The following is a 20435-nucleotide window of genomic DNA, read 5'->3' on the forward strand; positions in this document are numbered from 1 at the left end:
TAACTCATTACAGAATACCATATGTATTTTCAAAGTATTAAATATAGCAGATTATTAAAGCTGACAGCTTAAGAAATGGCACCAGAGGGGTATTTTTTAAAGTAGGATTGGCTTCATGGAGTTGAATTACAGGCACTTTTTTTTTTTTAAACAAATGCAATATAAATTAATTACTTAGTACTAGGTGGGCAATGTTCAGTGGAGTTTAAAGTAAGAAATCATAAAACTATGTTAATATTCCTGTCTTATTTTAATAGGATCATTCACGGTACAGCTGTAGCTGTTTTCAACAAAGATCAGTGATGAAAATTGTTATTTTTAACAAGATACCTCCAAGTTAAACATGCAAGGAAAATACTGGAATCATTTCTGTTCTGACAAAATAAAGAATACAGCATTTTCCAGCTAACGTGCAATGGCACCTTTCTGAGATTTGTCACTTGTCATGCACCCCCGTGGGAACATGGATGTTGGCTTTACTCGGTCTTCTGTTCAGACCCTGTCCCGAAGCCACTGCAAAAACATCAAACAAAAGATTTCCCAGTGGGAAGGAAGGGCTAATGGTGTGACTAAGCCAGCTAGGTTTCACCCAAAGGACTTTGGAGTGAGTTATAATAACTGCCACCAAGAGGTTCCTCTTCATAAACGTCCCCCTGGTGATGAAAGGAGCAACTGTCAGAATGGGGTTTTACCATGGAGTGCAGATGCCAAAAGCCATGATCAAAGTGAACATGAAGCCGAGCAGCAAGAGTATAAAGACACTCACCCCTCGGAAACTGGACTAGACTCCAACTGGGTGTGTGCTCGGGTCAAACAGATTGAAAGCCTGAGAGATGTCGCTGTGGATCCAGAGGCTTCGTTACCTCCAGGAAACTTCTATACCTCACAGATACTGTGGAAAAGGATAGAAGCACTTCCCCCAGATAAAGTCTTAAATTTGGCTTTAGCACCTTGTGACTCTGCAGAAAAAGAACCGAATTTCCGAGTTCTGGATAGTTCTTATGGAATAACCAAGAGCCTGGAAAATATTTATTGTGAACCTGAGGGGCAAGAATGTGGACCCTCCATAAATCCTTTGCCCAAACCCCGTAGGACATTCAGGTATTTATCTGAATCTGGTGGTGTGCCATGTAAAGAAAGAAACTGTGACCAAAAGTACTGTGAAAAAAGTCCCTGTGCGGAATCATCTGTGGCCTCTTCTCAGGACCCTGAGCCAAAGAAATGTGGTGGGAAGATCAGAGGGAGATCCAAAAGGTAAGTCTGTCTTACAGGCCATGCTTTGTAGTACCTGATTGCTGAGCTGTTTTCCCCAGCAATCCAAGTTTCCGTTCCCACCGTGGAATCCAGGCTTCAGATGAGCACAGGGATGGCTGATAGCATGGAGGTGGGGGAGTAGGAGGGAGAGCAGAAGTGTAGAAATACAGGTGACATTCATGACATTAAACTATCTAGGAGCATGGCCAAACAGTGATGGTGCTTTAATCCCAGCACTCAGGAGGCAGAGGCAGGAGAGGAGGATCTCTGTGAATTCAAGGCAGGCCTGGTCTACAGAGACAGCCTTCAAAGTTCCAGGACTGCCTCCAAAGCCAGAGAAACCCTGTCTCAAACAAACAAAAGAACTACCTAGACGTATTGAGTAATGTCTTCAAGAATTCATAAGGCTGGGTAGAGTGGTGCATACTATATTCCCATTACCAGGAAGGCTGAGGTAGGAGGATCACAATTTTGAGGCTAGCCTGAGCTACATAGTGACTTAGAAACCAGCTTGGGTTCCATAGTGAGACATTATCTTATCCCTTCTGCCCAACCACCAAAGAGCTTTCAGATAAGCAGGTCCATTCTTTTACTTCATTTAGGACAAGGTGGTCCTCACTTTTAATTAGGCAGTAATTCTTGGGCCTGAGATGGCTCTGCAGGTAAGAACACTGGCTGCTCTTCCAGGGAGCCCAGGTGTTATTCCCAGCAACCACACTGCATCTCACAACCATCTGTAACTCCAATTCCAGGGGATCTGACACCTTTTTTTGGCATCTATGGCACTAGGCACACAAGTGTTGTACAGACACGCATGTACATATATATAAAGTACAATAATTATATTTATTTATTTAATTATTAGGGTTCTTTGAGACAGGGTTTCTCTGTATAGCTTTGGCTGTACTGGAGCTCTATAGACCAGTCTGGCCTCGAACTCATAGAGGGTCACCTGCCTCTGATTGCCTCTGAGTTCTGGGATTAAGGGTGTGCACCATCACACCTGACCATTTTTGTAATTTTACAGACAAGTCTTTTCAACTCCTGTCTTCTGTTATCATTTAGAGATCAAAGTTTTTGAAGGTGTAACTTTAAAATGTATCTCCTTTTTTAAGGAAATCCTTTGAATTTGAAGATATTCAGCACTTTCGGAACTCACGGAAGATTCATGAAGAACTTGGAAGAAGTGCTGGTTCAGCACTTTATTACACACAGTCTGAGGATAATATCTATGAGGATATTATATGTAGGTGTCCATGCTTTGCAGTTAAATTTGATGCATATTTGGTGATGCCCCTCATTATACAATGGTCTTTTCTTTTACTACCAGACATATATTGTTTTAACTTTGTTTTTCTAATGTGGAAACATTTGGTGTATAAAGTTTTTTCATTATTAATGAGTTGTACAACTAGGAGAATGGATGACTCATTTGAGAAGTAAATGTTTACAGGATAGCATTTTGAAAGTTCTTTGCCTTGCTTGAACATTGGAGTGATGTATAAACTTAAAATGCCATTGCTCTTACCACCTTACATCCCCACAAGAATGGAGAAGAAAATCATTCTGTTCTTTAGTGATGGCCTCTGTTCCCACTGAATTTTGTCCCTCTAAGCAGTGTTCATATGATTTTTAAAGATCCAGCCAAGGAGAATCCCTATGAAGATATTCCAGTGCAGCCATTCCCCGTTTGGCGATCCCCTTCAGCATGGAGGCTGCCACCTGCTAAGACCGCCTTCAGAGCACCCAAGGTACAACAGAGGCTTCACTGAAGATCACGCTAGACTCCTTCCTGTGTATGGTCCATATAAAAGGTTGTGGTGGTTTAACAGGGGCCCAAACTGTGAGGCACTAAAATGTAGATTTTGTTGTCCGTGGGAGTGTTTGGTGTTTTTTTTTTTTTTTTTTTTTTTTTAAGATTAGGAATGCAAGTTTCTTTTTAAAATTTCTTTGCTTTGCTAATCTTAGTATCTCAAAAATGACAGAATGTGTGTGCAAAGGGCATGTACTGTGTGTTCGGAGCCAAGGCTGCAGGGAAGTTACACCATGCAGCACACGCGTACACTGCCAAAACCCACATCAGATTCTTCATGGCCTGGATTTCAATTAATTTGTGGTTGTTGGTGTTCAGAAACCTTGTACTGTTGCTGAGTTTTTAATGGCTCCCCCATCAAGCCACATCATCAAGTCAGGACCCATGGTTTGAGCAGCTGTGCTTCACACAGGCCATGAGCTTTTCAGTTCTCTGTGGCTCCCGGTGCTGTTTGAAGTTCCTGTCAGCCTGTGGCCTCAGTTACCTACCCACTCCATGTTATCCCTTGGGAATCTGGTTATGCCACAGGGGTGGAGCTTTGATTAGGAAATGGAGAAGCTGATTTATTAAGCTGAGAAGGAATCACAGAATCCCCGTTTGGAACAGGTTTAAAGGAAAGATAGGCATTTCCAGGGTAGCTTTGACTTTCTAGAGACGACCTCATTTTATCTGTGTGTCTCCTGTTTTAGCTTCCTCCCAAACCCCAGTTCCTTCAGCGGAAGACCATGGAACTGAAGAACTCTCAAGCTTACTTGCGATCAAAGCTCACGAAGGACACCACTTTGCCTGTCACATTAACCGAATGGAAGCTTTTCCGAGCTGGAGAAGTGGCTAACAGGAAAAAGAGAAATCTCCCCAGGGTAAGTCCAGTACATTCATCCTTGAAATTTACCCCCGAATTTTAGCAAAGGAGAATAAATAAGTGTTCAAATGGATGGAATAATAGGCTAGACCTTACCTACTGGAATTAGATCTGGAAGGGCAGATTTGAGTTTTCAGTTTTTGCACATGCAAGAAATTACACAAATGGCTTTGGATGTTCTTTGTGGGTTAGACTTGACATCAGATGGAGGGCTTCACTTCACTTACCTTGACTCTTGTTGAAGATCAGCTGCCTATCTCAAGGAAATGCCAGATTCAAACAAAAGGGGAGTCTATTTGTTCCCATTCATTTCTTGTGCCAGAGTTTACAGATTTTCAGTAATGATGAAGTATATGCCATTTATTAGGATCGCAATGTCCATTCAGAGGTGGGGAAAAGGAAACCAGACTATTACTTGGTACTAGACATTATCAAAAAACATGAAATAAATGACCTTGCCCTCAAGGGAGGGGAAAGGCAGTAGGTGCCATTTTGACTGGTACTGTTTATAAGCAAAATAATTTTTTAATGAGATTACTTATAGCCATATCTTCTTTTGGGAGAGACATTTATGAGGTTATGTGAAAATATTTTAAACTCTGTTTAAGATGTTCTCAGGATTGACACATACAGTAGCAGATACTATTCATAACGAAGAAATCAGATCATTGAAATATTTTTCTTTCCATAATGCCAGGTGAATTAGCTCATATATTCATTTAACACATGCATTTTGTACCTGACTTTAACATTAACTAGAAGTCACAGCTATTTCTTGGTTAGTGACTACTGATTGGTTCCTTGGAAAATCTTGTGTACCAGAATTAATTTAATTCTTCTGGTCTGTTTCCTGCCCTTGCTCTCGGGCAGGCATCCTGCAGGAGCAGAAAGATGTTTCTGGCACACACATCCCCACACACACACACACACAAACACCTCCCATGTGACTCCAGAACAGCAGATCTTGCTCATAGAGCAAGGATACGGACTCCTAAGGGACTCTGTTAAGATTTCTAACCCTTGAAATGGCTTTGGCAGCTGTTCGGGAATTTCGGACAGGAGAGCTGGGGTGTGGCTCAGGGTTAAAGCAGTTGTCCCACTTGCGTGGGGCCTTGGATTCAGTGCTCTGCCTCACAAAAGAGCAAGCAGGAAGAAAGCTGATGAGTCTTCGGTGTGGCTCCTTCTTCCTTCAGTCACCTTCCGATTGTGCTGTTTGATGAGCTGTGGAGTCTGATACCAGAAGCTGATTCACTGTCTTTCTTTTTTGTTTTGTTTTTCTCTGTGTAACAACCCTGGCTGTACTGGAACTTGATCTGTAGACCAGGCTGGCCTTGAACTCACAGAGATCTGCCATCCTTTGCCTCCTGAGTGCTGGGATTAAAGGTGTGTGCCACCACGCTTCTTACTTAAAATAAATAAATAAAATAAAATAAAAGAAGTTGAGACAAAGTCTCATGTATCTCAGGCTGGTATTGAAACCACACTATGTAGCTGAAAATGACCTTGATACTTTTTTTTAGGGAGTGGGGGTTTTTGCTTTTTCAGAACAGGTTTCTCTGCATATCCCTGACACAAAGGTGTGCACCACTACCGCCTGGCTATATCCCTAGATCGGTGTTACAGAATTTCCCTGAAAGTTTTTAGAAAATAAAGGAAAAAGGAAACGGCGGTTTTGTTTTGTTTTTTAAGTCATTTTCACTGTGTGACCCAGGCTGGTTTGAGCTGCCACCTCGTGCTTTGGCCTTCTTAGTTCATTGGTGAGATTGTAGGCAGATGTCTGCCCCTGTCCCCAAGCTGGTGATGTACTGTATTTCTGGGTGGAAACAAGCCATTAACACTACCCATGTCTCTCTAGAGTAAACCCCTTTAAGGGGTTGGAGAGAGGGCTCAGGTATTAGGAGCCATATTGTTCTTTCAGAGGACCCAAGTTCACTTCCCAGCACCTGCATTGGGCAGTTCACAACCATGTGTAATTAATTCTACTTGGGAGGATTTAATACCTCTGGCCTCCTCAGGCAACTGCACTCACATGCACAGACCCACAAGTGCTTGCACACATACATTTAAAAATAATAAAAATAAACATTACAAGAAGATATTAAGTCCTTTTAGGATGTCCCAGATGCAATATAAGTTTTGGGGTTTTTGTTTTGTTTTTTAGTATCTTCAGGGACATTCCATAAGAAAAGCAGTTTTCATTTATGTCCCCTTTGATGACTCCAGCTGTCCCTGGAAGGGAAATTGCTTTCTTTCTGATCTAGCCCATATGCGGGGTCCCCACCCTTCCTTCCTTTCCCTGCTGTGGAAGCCTGCCTGGGATTGCTAGCGCCTTCCCTGGTGCTTTAGTGTTTGTGGCCGGCAAGGGAAGCATGCTCTCCCGTCATTTCTGTCATTCTGCAGTGATTGCTGCAGCTGCACAGTAGCTGTAGGCTCCTCGTTCGAGCTCATCACCAGAATTTTAAGTTGCCACTTAATCTGATATTCCCAGAACAGTAGTTTCCTTCAGAATATGTGGACATACTTTTGATTCTACTCTGGAAATCCATGGGAACGTTTTCCAGATCTTAGGTGTCTGGCACCTACAGCTTGTTTGACTCCGTAAGTCTTTTCTGTAGTCCATTGAAATTCTTTTCTCTTTTGGGTTCTCCTGCTTGCTTTCTTGTAAAGGCCACACTGAAGAACACAGCTACAGGAATCCTCGAAGAGAGCAAGTTTGTCTAGAGATGTGGAAACCTGCTCGTGTCTCTCGAGTGCTTTTGCTTGACTCAGCTTGTTGCCTTTGGCATTGCTAAGGCTACAAGGGCACATGAAAACATGAGCACTGCCTTCAACAGTCTTGACTCTGATACAGTGTGCTTAACAGTTCTTTGTAGGCAGGGTGAATACTTAAGCTTGGAACCATAAGAAAAGAGAAAAGTGGGCACAGAAAACCTGATCAGCTCCTTGTAGTGTAATGTCTGTTGATGTCACAGCTCTGACCCTTTCTTCCACTTCAGTCCGTGTGCCTCTCTGTCTTACTCTCTCACCTTTCCCCCAAGATTAGGAAAGAATTCTGAGTACTGCTTACTGAATAGAAGCAGCTATAAAATGATTTCAAAATAAATGATCCGATTGCAGTTGCTTGAGGTACAGATTGATGAGTGGAGTGGGAGGAAAGCATAGTTTTGTATGGAGTAATTTGAGAGTCTCGCATTTTTATGACATCTCTAAAATAAGTCCCATGGCAAAGAGTGTGCTCCTTTTGACAAAAGCTCCATAAGCGTGATCATCTCCTCTTGGGAGAAACTGGGAGCAGAAATAACTAAGCCCCACCCTGCAGTGGCTGACTCTTCCCCTGCCTGCTCTGAGCAAGTGAAAACTTGAGCAAAATCTTAATCACCGTGGGGCGTGCAGGAGTACATTCCCTGCATGTTGTGACACGGAATGACACAGACTCCTCAAGACGCTGTACTGGGCTCTTCTGGAAGGGCAGGGTCCTCAACACTTTCCTTCCCTGGTTTGTAGACACTCTAAGAGCACACATCATCTAATGATACTGTTTTAATCCAAAATGGAAAAAATGTGAAGGTTTTTATTACTCAAAGGAATTTTACATTAAAAAAAAACATTTCTGTATTAAAGCCACCCTCACAGAGAACCTTGGTGGTAGGGCATTGACCACCATCTTTATAATGTTGTAATTAGACCATTTTTGTAATTTTCTCGTCTTTTGCTTTTTAGCTCGTCTTGAAAATAAATGATACATTTGAATCTAAGAGAGGGAAGAAGAGAGTAAAGTTACAGCCTTACACTGGAAAAGAAGCACCCCCCTCTAAAGGTAAGAGCCATATTTACTCATTTGTTTCTGGTGTTACTATATATGTTAGATTCCTACTGCTGCGACCAACGTATCTGGTAGGCATGACTTACGGATGGGGAGATTTGTTTGGCTCACAATTTCAGAGGGCTTGTCCGTCATGTCAATTCATGGTGGCAGGAGCATGCAGCAGATTAGGAAGCAGCTAGGAAGAAGCCAGGGCTGGAGTTATAACCTACTTCTGTCAACCAGACCTGACCTCCTAAAGTTTCCACAGCTGCCCAGTATAGTGCCAGCAGCTGGAAGCAAGCATTCAAACCATGAGCATCTGGGGGACATCTTACATTCAAACCACACTAGAACATGAAGGGAGCATTGTTTCATAACTTACTGTCTGAGTAGACAGAGCCTCACTCTAGTTCCATTTGGCCTAGAACTCACTATGTATCCCAGACTGGCCATGAGCTTGTGATGAGTCTTTTCTTTCAGCCATCCAGCTTGTGGAATTACAGACATAAGCCAGTACATCCGCATTCAGCTGTTCAAGGGACATCTTATTTAATCCAAAGTAAAAAAAATATTATGTGAATAAATAAATAAAACAATAATAAACCAGTAAGAGTACTTTTCTTAAAGTCTGAGTAATTATTTTGTAATTCCACTTTAATCTCTTGGTTTGTCCTTTTTTGAGATAGGGTCTTCTTTTTAGCCAGGCTGGCCAGGAATCCCCCTGCCTCAGCCTCCCAGGTGCCGGGTACAGACATGCACCACCATGGCCAGCAGACATGCAGTCCCCAACTTGTACCACATCTCTGAAGCTCCGTCGTTTATCATGTGAATGGCTAGATAAAACTAAGAGATTTGGAGTAGTCACAACATATTATGTGTTTTTATAATAACTCATGTGAGAAGGGCTGGGTGTGGTGATGCACATTTCCAGTCCTAGCACTAGGGAGGCTGAGGCAGGAAGATTGAAGTTCCAGGCCAGCCCAGGCTCTCTGGGGAGATGTCATTTTTTACGTGCCTGCCTGCCTCACTGTACGGCCCTGTGTCCAGCTTCAGTACTACAATAGGACAGCCTCATGAGAGCTTAGCTCAGTTGTCTAAGAGAAATATAAAGTTCCTAAGCGAGAAAGTCCTGTCAGAGGATAGTGTTTCTTATTTTTACAGATTCACAAGGAAAAATGTCTTAATTTCACTTACAAGTAGACTCTGTGTTGAAACAGTTATGTAAAAATGAAATTCCCTGGGTTCCAAAGGCTGGGTTTTTTTGTTTTGTTTTGTTTTGTTTATTTGTTTTTTGTTTTGTTTGTTTGTTTGTTTGTTTTGAAGCAGGGTTTCTCTGTAGTTTTGGAGACTGTCCTGGAACTGTCTTTGAAGACCAGGCTGGCCTCGAACTCAGTGATCCTCCTACCTCTGCCTCCTGAGTGTGCAAGGGTGGAGGCCCCGAGATGATGACTTTCCGCTATGATCTTCCCCGCCTTTGAGTCCCAGCATCCTTACTGTGAGATGGGAAGTGGGGAGACAGGAAAATTGGGCAGCACTCCCAGACCACCTAGCTAGCCTGGAGAACACAGCGCTGTCACAAACAGCAAGACCCTGTCTCAAAAAAAAAAAAAAAAAAAAAAAAAAAAAAAAAACAAAACCAAAAGCAAAAGGCAGAAAGAGAAACAGTTCACAAACACTTACTCATGACCACCCCATGTGTACTGCAGCATACAAACTCACCCCAAAACAAGTTTTTAATTGGAGTATAAAAAAGTATAAAATAACTGCCATTCAGAATAACAACAGCCTAAAATTGGTAACCACTTTCTGCAGATAACACTCCAAGTAGGTTATGTTTTTATGCTTCTGATTTGAGATTTTAGTAAATTTTGACTGTTCAGGTAACATTTATGCTTTGAGATGTATCTCTTTGTGTTGACCAAGCTGACCTCAAACTCTTAGGCTTATATAATATATCTTGTGTGGCCTCTAGAATGTTCCAGACTACACACACCCCATACCTGCTCAGGACAAGGTTCTAAGGAGTCACATTTTGCCTTTTAAAAAATTATGTTTGGAAGAAAATTTCTTCAGCAGCTTAAGTTGCTGACTTTTACCATGCGCGCGCGCACACACACACGCGCGCACACACACACACACACACACAAATATCAAAAAGGAACGGTCCCTGGAGTTTCCGTGTCAAGCTTGACTTCCTTTGTAGCTTGAAGGAGTTAGGATTCCCCCAGCTTCTGAGACAGCCCCTCCAGTGGAACCGAAGAGTTTGGATCCTGTGTGAGGAGCTCCTAACTCGGTCAGCACAGTACTCAGTTTCATCTCTCTGTGTTTTTGTCTGTGTGTCAGCAATGCCTAATGGGCCTAGATAATTACATGTGCCTGTCTTGTACTTCAGCACTGAGTACTGTGTACTGAGTACTGGTACCTCCAACCTGAGCATTTCTTAACTTCCAGTCTTGGTTGTTGCAAAAGGAAACTAACTGTTTTTCTTCAACTTCGTCATTATAATTTTGTGTGTTGACAACCCAGGGCGTTTTATAGTTCTGCAGAGTCTCAACAAAATTTCTTTTTAAACTGAGTGACGAGATATACACCTTTAATTCTAGCACTAGGGAGGACAGAGGCAGGCAGATCTCTGTGAGTTTGAGGCCAGCCTGGTCTACAGAGTGAGCTCCCGCACAACTAAGGCTACATAGTGAGACCCTGTCTCAAAAAAACAAAAACAAACAAACAAAAAAGATTTTATTTTTGATTATATACATGTGTGTGGGGTGGGGGGTGGGTGGGTGGGTGGGTGGGTGTGCCACATATGTTCAGGTGCCTAAAGATGCCAGAGCTGGAGTTATAGGTGATTGTGAGTCACCTGACATGGGTACTTGGAATCGAATCAAACTCCTGTGGAAGAGCAGAAAGTGCTCTTAACCATTGAGCAATCTCTCAAGCCCCTAATGATTTTTTCTGTATAAGTAGTTTTATATTATTCAGGCTTCTATCCTGTGGTTTCCTTTTAAAAAGACTTAATTAATGCACCTCAAAACTCTTTCAGTAGCCACACATAGAGACCCTGACACTGTCCTGGACATATATAGAAATGAAAGTCTCAACTGTGGATGGTTATGCTGGTCAGTGAGACCCCTCATTCTATCCCAGTACCTCAGTTTTCCAAATCTGGTCGGTAGACATTTTGGTTGTTTCTAACATACTTAACCGATGGAGATAAACTATAAAGATATATACACATGTATATTCAAATAATGTTGCAGTGCTCATTCTTTTACTTACTTTTGTGTATTTTATTTATTTGTAAAGTAAGTTCCTTGTAGTAGATTCACTTGATGGACTCTATGGACATAGAACAATTCTAGTACTGGAGATACTGAGGCAAGAGGATTGTGTGAATTCAAGGCCACCCTGGATTAGGTAGTGAGTTCCAGAACAGCCTCAGCTACAGAGTGAGACTCTGTCTCAAAAAAACTAAAATAAAACATTTTTATAGCTATTGCCAAATTGTCTTAAAGACAGCTGGTAATAGCCTGTTTCTGCAAACAACATCAAGTAGATTAATAATTTTTGCTAATGATTAAATGTATTATTGTTTTAATTTATTTAGTTTTTATTATGAACTTATGTTACAAGCAGGTTTTTCCCCAGCCTGGTCCCACAGTTGCACCAGCCTCAAATAACACACAGAGACGCTGTATTACATATAAAGCTGTTGGCCGGTTACTAGTATTACTTATTGGCTAGCTCTGTCTTAAATATTGACCCATTTCTATCAATCTAAGTATCTCCACGTGGTCTTATCTTACTGGAGAGAGGGTCCGGAGTTCTTTTCTCTTGGTCCTTATCTATCCCCAAATCTTCCTTGTGTCCTAATCCCACCTATCTTGCTTTCTAATTGGCCAACAGTGCTTTATTCATTAACCAATAAGAGAAACATATTTACAGAATGACATCTCCCATCAAACTTGGGGAAGTTTTCATATTTATCATAATTTATATATCTTTTATGTGAATTGCTTATTCCTAACCTCTTACCACTTTTTTTGCTATGTGCTCTTTTTCTTATATGTGTATATGAACCAGACTTTCTTTTCTTTTGGGTCATCAACCAGCTCCAAAATCATTACACAGAGTCTTACTATTAGTTTTGAATGCTTGCCCTAGCTTAGGCTCATTTCTGGTTAGCTCTTTTAACTTAAACTAACCTGTTTTTCTTTATCTACCTTTTGCCTCAAGATGTTTCACTTTTCTTTCCTTCTTATCTTACTTTCACCGCTTCTCTGTCTGCTGCCTGGCAGCTGCCTGGCTGGCCCCTCATTCTCTCCTGCTGTTGCTCATTCTTGCTGAGCCTAGATTTCTCCTCCTATTTATTCTCTCTGCCTGCAGCCATTCCTATCCCTTCTCTGTCTAGCTGTTGGTGGTTCAGCTCTTTATTAAGCCAATCAGGTGCCTTAGGCAGGCAGTGTGAAATAAATGCAACACATCTTTACATAATTAAACACACATCCTTATATTGTTAAACAAATACAGCATAAACAAATGTAACACATCTTAGCCTAGTTAAAATAATATTCTGTAATATGTGTGCATACATGCATGCATGCTCTGTGTGTGTGTGTGTGTGTATGAACATTTGTGTACATAGATGTGTTGGCCAGGTGGTCCAATCTACCTAGGCCTCACTGAGTAGGCTGTGCTGGTTGGCAAGTGAGTTCCAGGGGTGGGATTATAAGCACATACCACTGTAGCTGGCTTTTTAGTGGATTCTGGGACTCAAACTCAGCTCCCCTCATTTTGTATTGCATGAATTTTATGAACTGAGCTATCTTCCTCGTCCATTTTCTCTTTTCCATTTGATTTGTAATAGCTAGTCAAATATTAAGAGATTTTGATGCAAACATAATGGCGGATGCTTTTAATCCCAGTGTTCAGAAAGCAGAATGTCTAGAATGGTCTACACAGAACAGACATACCCTGGCTCAAAACAACAACAACAAAATGGAAGGAAGGAAGGAAGGAAGGAAGGAAGGAAGGAAGGAAGACAAAAGAAGAAAGAAATTTAGTTTTAAGCTGCTGGACATGGTGGTCCATATCTTAATCCCAGCATTTGGAAGGCTGAAGCAGGAGGATTGCTTCAAGTTTAAGACCAGCTTGTGTTACACAGTAAAGTTCCATGCTAGCCTGAGCTACAGAATGAGACCCTGGCTTAAAAAACCCAGTAAAGAGGAACAAAGGTCTTGTGTCTTCCATACACTTAAAACATTTTCCCAATTTGTTTTCTAGTTTTTGAGTTTGCTACTGAGTTTGGGTTTTTTTTTTTTTTTTTTGATTTTTTTCCTTCTCTGTAAGAAGTGTTTTATTTGCATGCATGCCTGCAGGACAGAAGAGAACGACATCAGCTCTCATTACACATGTTCTGAGCCACCATGTGGATGCTGGGAATTGAACTCAGGACCTCTGGAAGAGCAGTCAGTGCTCTTCACCTCTGAGCCATCTCTCCAGCCCCCTGAATGTTTTATTAGATAGAAAATTTCAGTTATTTTCTTTCTGGTTTCTGGAACAGGATGTTGTGTAGCTCAGGCTGTCCTAGAACTCACTATGTATACCTGAAGCTGGCATTAAACCCTTGATCCTCTTGTACTGTCAAATACTAGGTTATAGGTGTGGCCATCAGGCCCGACTAAATTCCAGAATGTTATGTAATCAAATTTACAAATATTTTTTATTTATGAATGTTAGGCTCTTAGTTTCCTGATACATTTAAAGATTTTTCTCTTGATTTGCAATTTTTAGTTGGCTTTAATTTTTTAGACCTAATCTAGAAGTTCCTTTAAAAGACCTATTTATTACATTTTATTTGGTTGTGTGTGTATGTGCGTGTGTGTGCGTGTGTGTGTGTGTGTGTGTGTGTGTGTGTGTGTGCGCGCGCGCATGCGCGCGCGCGCGCATTGGTAGGTGTGGGTTGGGTGGGTGGGAGGTGTAGGCACCATGGTGTGAATTTAGAAGTCAGAGGACAGTTTCTGAGAGTTGGTTGTCTGTATGGCTCTAGGATTAAACTCAACAGCCTTTCTTTCCATTTTTATCTTTTTGTGAAACCTCACTATGTAGCCCCCTGCCTGGCCTGAAACTCTTTATGTAGATTAGGCTGGCCTCAAATTCACAGAGATCTACCTGCTCCTGCCTTAGTCTGCTAGGACTAAGGGCAAGAACCATCATACCCAATTTTAATTTGCTCATATAAAAGCCATTTTTGAGAGTTCTCTACTTCTGAGTCCCTTGTCTTTTCTAAAAATCTTTTTCAATTTTCTATCTTTTGGTTAGTTATATATTTAGAATTATGGTATATGACACTCCATTGTCAGCCAGGGTACACAGCCCCTACATTCAATCATTTGTAACACACAGACACACTCCCTTGTGAACAGAGTTTAGCTCCTATCCTCAGAAGCCCCAAAATATGAGGGGGGAAAATAACAGTTCAAAGTAGTGTGCTATTACTATAGATTTGAGAGCAAAAGTGCAAGCAGTGATGACAGTATTTAGCAGAACCATAGAAAAGGTAGTGTGTCATTTCCTAAACTCCCTTGGTCATCTCTCACAGTGACCACATTTCATATTCTAAATTCATGGTATTCAGACTCTTGCTCTTCATCCTCCTGTTAGAATTTTATTTAAAGCTGTGCAGTTATTTGAATGAAACCTAGACCTCACTCTGAACTCAACTGAGATTTTCTGGGAAGCTGGCTAATCCTAGAGCTAAGGCTAAGAGTGGCTGAGGCAAGCCAGGAAGGAGAGAGAGGGGAGTTCTTTCATGAGCCTTTTAAGTCAGTCCCTCCTCACTGCTTCTCTTCCAGGGCCACTTTCTGCAGCTGCAGTTATCTGTGGTCCGCTGAGATTTGAAAGCAGCAAATGGAAAGTTCCAGAAAAACTCTCAAAAGCTTTAGGTAGGGCACTGTTCTGAGCGGCATGGTGGAGTTGCCATGAGCCCTGCTCCGTCTTGCCCAGGACTGACGCAGCCTTTGTCCTGTCTCTCTGCTGTGTGCCACCCACCTGTCAGTAGCCACCTCACTGAACTGCAGATGAACCTCACTGAATCGGTGCTTTGTGCAAGCCTCCCTTACACAGTAGCCTGGTGCATCAGTGCCTTCGTGGTTCCTTCACTTCATCCCAGCACATAAGCTCCAGGCCCAGGTGTCTTCCCAAGAACCAGGTTAAGCACAGTGTTGATGGGAGAGAGAGCCACACTCGCATACCTTTCACTTATGTGTTATTACAATTGCTGTATTTTGACATTGGTTATTAACCTCTTACTGTGCTTAATTTATAAATGCTCTCACAGACTCACACAGCAGAATCCCCGCAGCTATGTAGGATTCAGTACTGTCTCAGCTCCTCCGCAGACCGAGGCTCTCCTGTTTTGTCCTGTGCTCTCGTTGACCCTTTATTAACTTAACCCTCACCGCTCAGTCCAGGTCCCAGACTGTGGCAGTTTCCCTTTGTGCGCATCTTCACCTGCTTCCTACTCGTAGACAATACAAACGGAAACTCACCCTCTCTTCCTTTTTTCCAGGTGAAACCAGTGGGAACGAGAGTGATGGCGAGTACCTGCCAAAGAGTGAGTGAGTCAACGGGCTGCTCCCTTCCATCACCCTGGCTTTGGGTGGAGCAATGCCTGCCTTTGTGATTAAACTGCTTTTCCCCATGTGAAGTTCACTTTGTAGGCCATTGCTTCATTCTCAGGCCCTGTTGAGATTTGCAGAGCTAAATAGTACATTCAGCTGTTTGACAACATGACAGATCTCTCTTAGTGGAGTGAGGTAAACCAGGATGGCTCTGTGGACGAGTTCTGGAGGGAACAGGGCAGCATCACATGTCCAGACATGTGCAGTTTGTAGCAGCCAAGAGTGTGTGAGTCACCCTCATCGACAAGTACTTAGCCCAAAATAGCTGATTTTCCTCTAGTAACCCAAGTGTAACTCTTAAGTGCATTTTCTATCTCTGCCATTAAGAAAGGAGATATTTACATGTAGGTACTTCTAGTCCAAAGTATGAGGTTCACTTCAGGGTTCAGAATCCGTGCACTTCTGGCTCTTAATGAGTCGTCACAGCAGGTTTTGTTTTAGCTCTCGTTTTACTGGCTGACAGACAGCACCATGAAGAGCAGGAGTCACAGGTTATCAATGCCAAGTGGAGGGCAGCCCTGACACTAATCTCATGAGTAATAGCCTTGTGCTTCTCCGCTGGCCTAAATTGCTCCAGGTTTTGGATTTTGTAGCCTGACTAAAGATGAAACTTAGAACGTCATGGGGTTCAACACTGATGTGTAGGGATGAGTAAGTTATTGCAGTTGCTAATGAGAAGCAAGACCCAGTGTGTCTTGCCTTGAACTCGGCCCTTTGGAGGGGCAGCACACCTTTTCCCAGAACATCCAGGAAATTGGGTATTTCTAGGGAACTGTTCCTGGTTGTATTTTTTAATGAGTTCTTAACATTTTGATTCAAAGTGTAACTTATTTAGTGGCAAAAGTTCTCATGTCTGGGGGAGGAGATGACAGTCTCAATATGGTTGTGATTTCATTTTCTGATGGCCAAGAAGGTTGAGCATTCTTTCACATACTTTATTTTGGCCAGAGGTATCTCTTGGTTTGAAAAGTATCTGTTTGGTCTGTTGCCTGCTTAACAGGTGAGCCATTACCCACTTTGTTGCTTTTCGTGTGTCCTAGCTGTTACTCTTCCATCAGATGGAAATCTGGCAGAGCTTTTCTGTTCAGTGACTGTCTTCTCTTCTTTTGCTACTCACTTTTTAATTTCTTGCAGTCCCCTTTATCCGTTCTTGCTCTTACTTCCTTAGCCATCCGTGTCCTATTCAAAAGTCACTGTCTGTGTCTTGACGTGTTTCCCCCGTGACTTCATCTAGCAGGTTCAAATTCTGTCGTGCGTTAAGATCTTTGATCCATTTGGATAGGTTTTTACGGAGTGGTAGGGGTCTAGTTTTGGCCTTTCTTATGTGATGTATATCCAGTTTTCCCAGCATCTTTTATTAAAGAGGCTAACCCCCCCACTTGTGTATTTTGATGCCTTTGTCAAAAGTCAGGTAGCTGTAGTTTCCTGGCTTTATTGTTAGACCTTGTGTTCCAGAGGTTTACATGATTAGTTTTTAAACTTTATTTTAGATTTAGATTTATTTTATTATTTTTAACTATGTGTTATCAGTGTGGGAGTATGTGCATGTGAGAGTTCAGGTGCCTGCAGAGGCCAGAGGTGTCAGATACTCCTGGAGCTGGCACTACAGGAAGTTTTAAGCCACCTGATGTGTTGGTGGAAACAAACTCTGGTCCTCTTAACCACTGAGCTGTCTCTTATTAGTAATGCATGCCAGGGAGATTGTAAAAGGATGGTTCTTTAATGTGAGCTTGACTTTTGTTTTGATTTGCCTGCCTGTACTTAGTCTCTGTGTAGGACCCACTTTTCTGTTAGAACCTCCCCTCTTCCAAGCTTTCATGGCATCACAAGAAATGGCATCTATTGTCAGATGCATTTTTCTCTAGACATTTGTTTGTGTCCTGGTGCACTGCCATGTAGGATCTATGTAACACATACATAGAGTGTGTGCTATAGGTATACAGCACATCAATTAGGACATGGATGTCAGTCCCACTGCTTGCTAAGAGGTGGAATAGGATCCCATGACTGTCCTATCACTCGTCATAGCCAAACAGGAATATTTGTGTACTTACCTGCATTCATCTAACAAATGACCACAAAGGAGTCTCCCCGAGAGTGCCATGACTTATGGGGCTAGAGGGAAGGGCACAGGGAACCTGATGTGTGACCTCCTTGCAGATCGCCACAAGCGCTTAGCACAGCTTCTGCAACCCTCCAAGAGGAACCCTCACTACCAGACCTTGGAGCGGGATCTTATCGAACTGCAGGAGCAGCAGCTCTTTGAACTCTTCGTGGTGGTTTCTCTGCAGAAGAAGCCATCAGGGACAAACTACATCCCCCAGGTCATACAGCAGTTCCCTAGCAAGGTAGGTCCAAGGTGGCCAGCAAGCCCAGAAGGCCCCTCTTGCTTCCTGTTGTCTCTGCCAGTTTTTACCAACATTGAGGGAGGATCTTACCCAAGTTTTCCTTGGGTAATCCTCCTGCTTCAGCTTCCCAAGTGCTGGGAGTCAGCAGGCCCAGCCTAGCTGTTTCTCCCACTGTTCTTGGGTTTGCTCTGCCTGTCTCACAAAGGCACTCCACTTAGTGAGCGGTACAGCATTACTGTCTGTGGGTCTGCACTTGACTCCTGGGAACTCTGGGCAGTGTGACATTAAATAGCAAATAAAAACATTGCAGGTTCACAGACTACATATGAAGGGGAAAAGGTTTACATTTTAATTTTTTATATTCGGTATTCTTTTTTTAGTCTGTTTAGTTTTCTTTTGTTTGTTTGCCTTAACTTTTTATTGTCCAGTTATTTTTGAGATGAGAGTTCTATCATGTGGTTTCTAGGGATCAAATTCATGTCATCAGGCTTGGCAGTAAATACCTTTACCTGCCGAGCCGTCTCACTGGCCCCTGCATTTATTTTTTATGTTTAATTTCCCTCACTCATGTACAAAGAACCCTATTCTCTGTGAATTATGTATTCAGCACGGGGGCCCTGAGGACTCACTCACTTTCTGTTTTGTTATTTGCACCATGTCACTTCTTAGGTTCTTTTGAGACCAAGTAGGCTGGCCTGGAACTCACTATGTAGCTTAGGCTGGCCTCATGCCTCAACCTCCCATGAGCCACTGCGGCCAGATAATACCTCTTATTTGGGGTAAGCACTGAGCCACTCCAGGACTGTGGATCTGTAACCCTGAATTTCGTGATTCACCAGAGCCAATGAAACACAACTATCCTGGAATCCAAGAGACGAGTCCCGTTTTTAAATGGCCTCAACACAGCCAGGAGGTGCTAACAGGCCGGCAGTTCCAGCTCTTAGGAGGCAGAGGCAGGGACATCAGGAGTTCGAGGCCAGCCTGGGCTGTGTAGTGAGACTGTGTTTCAGAGAAGAACCAGGGGAGGGGAGAACCTTAGAAACATCCCTACAGTGAGATGTTAAAAATAAAATTTCTCATAAAATTCTTCAGGGTCACCTATTAGTGCTATTTGAGCAATTCCTGGTGAAAACTCAAAGTCTGAATAAATATCCTTGAGTAATCTATCTAGAGGAACTTTTTGTTTTGTTTTTTTTTCTTTTAAACATTCTCACACTGTAGTCTAGGTTAGCCTTCAGCTCAAATGTGTAGCTTAGGCTGGCTCTGACCTCATGACTCTCTGCCTCAATCTCCCAAGTATTAGGAACACACACACACACACACACACACACACACACACACACACACACACACACGGAGGAGGGAAGAGTGAGTTTTAATGAATTTTACAGCAAAGCTAAGCTTGAATTAATAGTTGTAGTACCAGAGAAGGACATACTTACCTCAACAGATCAAGAATGCCTCCAATGGGGCTGGGAATGTGGCACAGTGGTTAAAAGTAACTTCTGCTCTTGCATAGGACCAGAGTTCAGTTCCCAGCACCTGTGTCAGATGCCTGTCATTCCAGTACCCAAGGGTCCAGTGCTGTCTTCTGGCCTCTACAGACAACTGCAGTCATATGCACGTACCCACACAGGGATACACAGGCATACCCATAATTAAAAGTAAAATAAATAAATTAAAAAAGAGAAAGCCTCTAAGTAAATAGCTTGCTATTTTTGTGCCTCTGATGCCCATCAATTGTGGGGATGAGGTGAGCCCTGTGGGGCCCTGTCTGGATTGGTGTGGAACACCTTGACTGAAGATGATTGTGAATACACCATGTTACAACTAACAAAATGTGTTAGGTACTTTATTCACATCCAGGGCTGGGATCAAGGGCAGATGCTCTGGAGCTGAGCTCCCTGTCCTGATGTTGTCCTGTTGTTTTCAGAGTGGAGCATCCCAGTGACGTAGAATAGGTGCGTTTTGTTGTTGTTGTTTTGTTTTGTTTTTCAAGACAGGGTTTCTTTGTGCAGTCCTGGCTGTCCTAGGCCTTACATTGTAGACCAGGCTGACCTCGAACTCACAGAGATCCACCTCTCTCTGCTTCCCAGGTGCTGGGATTAAAGGTGTGAGCCACCATTGTCTGGCTTAAGTGCATAATTTTATGTGTTTGGTTGTGAGCCTTTAATGGCTGCGCCATCTGTCCGCCCTGGTGCATCTTTTTTTCCTGAGAGAGGATTTCTCTATAGCTTTGGAGCCTGTCCTGGAACTCGCTCTGTAGATCAGGCTGGCCTCGAACTCACAGAGATCCACCTGCCTCAGCCTCCTGAGTGCTGGGATCAAAGGCATGTGCCTGCAACGCCCTGCAGGTGCATATTTTTTAAAGAAGGAAATATAAGAGGACTTGGTTAGTTCTCTAAAAAGAAATATGCTAATGTGCTGTTTCACAGATAGTCCTGCTCATTTCTGAGGTGCCTGTCTTCATTTAACTAAATTTAGATTACATTTTGAAAAATAATACCACTTTTTGTTTGTTCTTTTTTTTTTTGTTTGTTTTTGTTTTTGTTTTTTTGAGACAGGGTTTCTCTGTATTGTTTTGGAGCCTGTCCTGGAACTCTCTGTATAGACCAGGTTGGCCTCAAACTCACAAAAATCTGCCTGCCTCTGCCTCCCGAGAGCTGGTACT

The 20435-nt window shown here is 42.6% G+C and overlaps 1 protein-coding gene across 1 annotated transcript in view; it reads left to right on the forward strand.

Moving 5' to 3' along the window:
* The first annotated feature begins 261 nt into the window (after positions 1–261).
* The window catches only part of Dennd2c (DENN domain containing 2C), a 38142-nt gene continuing 17968 nt past the window's right edge, over positions 262–20435 (forward strand). The window contains exons 1-7 of the mRNA XM_051198803.1: positions 262–1254; positions 2370–2500; positions 2893–3005; positions 3757–3927; positions 7650–7746; positions 15305–15349; positions 17577–17764. Of these exons, the coding sequence (XP_051054760.1) occupies positions 446–1254; positions 2370–2500; positions 2893–3005; positions 3757–3927; positions 7650–7746; positions 15305–15349; positions 17577–17764 (1554 nt within the window). The 5' untranslated portion in view covers positions 262–445. The remainder of the gene's footprint in view (positions 1255–2369; positions 2501–2892; positions 3006–3756; positions 3928–7649; positions 7747–15304; positions 15350–17576; positions 17765–20435) is intronic.

Source organism: Phodopus roborovskii, unplaced genomic scaffold (assembly GCF_943737965.1).
Source record: "Phodopus roborovskii unplaced genomic scaffold, PHOROB, whole genome shotgun sequence".
Lineage (NCBI taxonomy): Eukaryota > Metazoa > Chordata > Mammalia > Rodentia > Cricetidae > Phodopus > Phodopus roborovskii.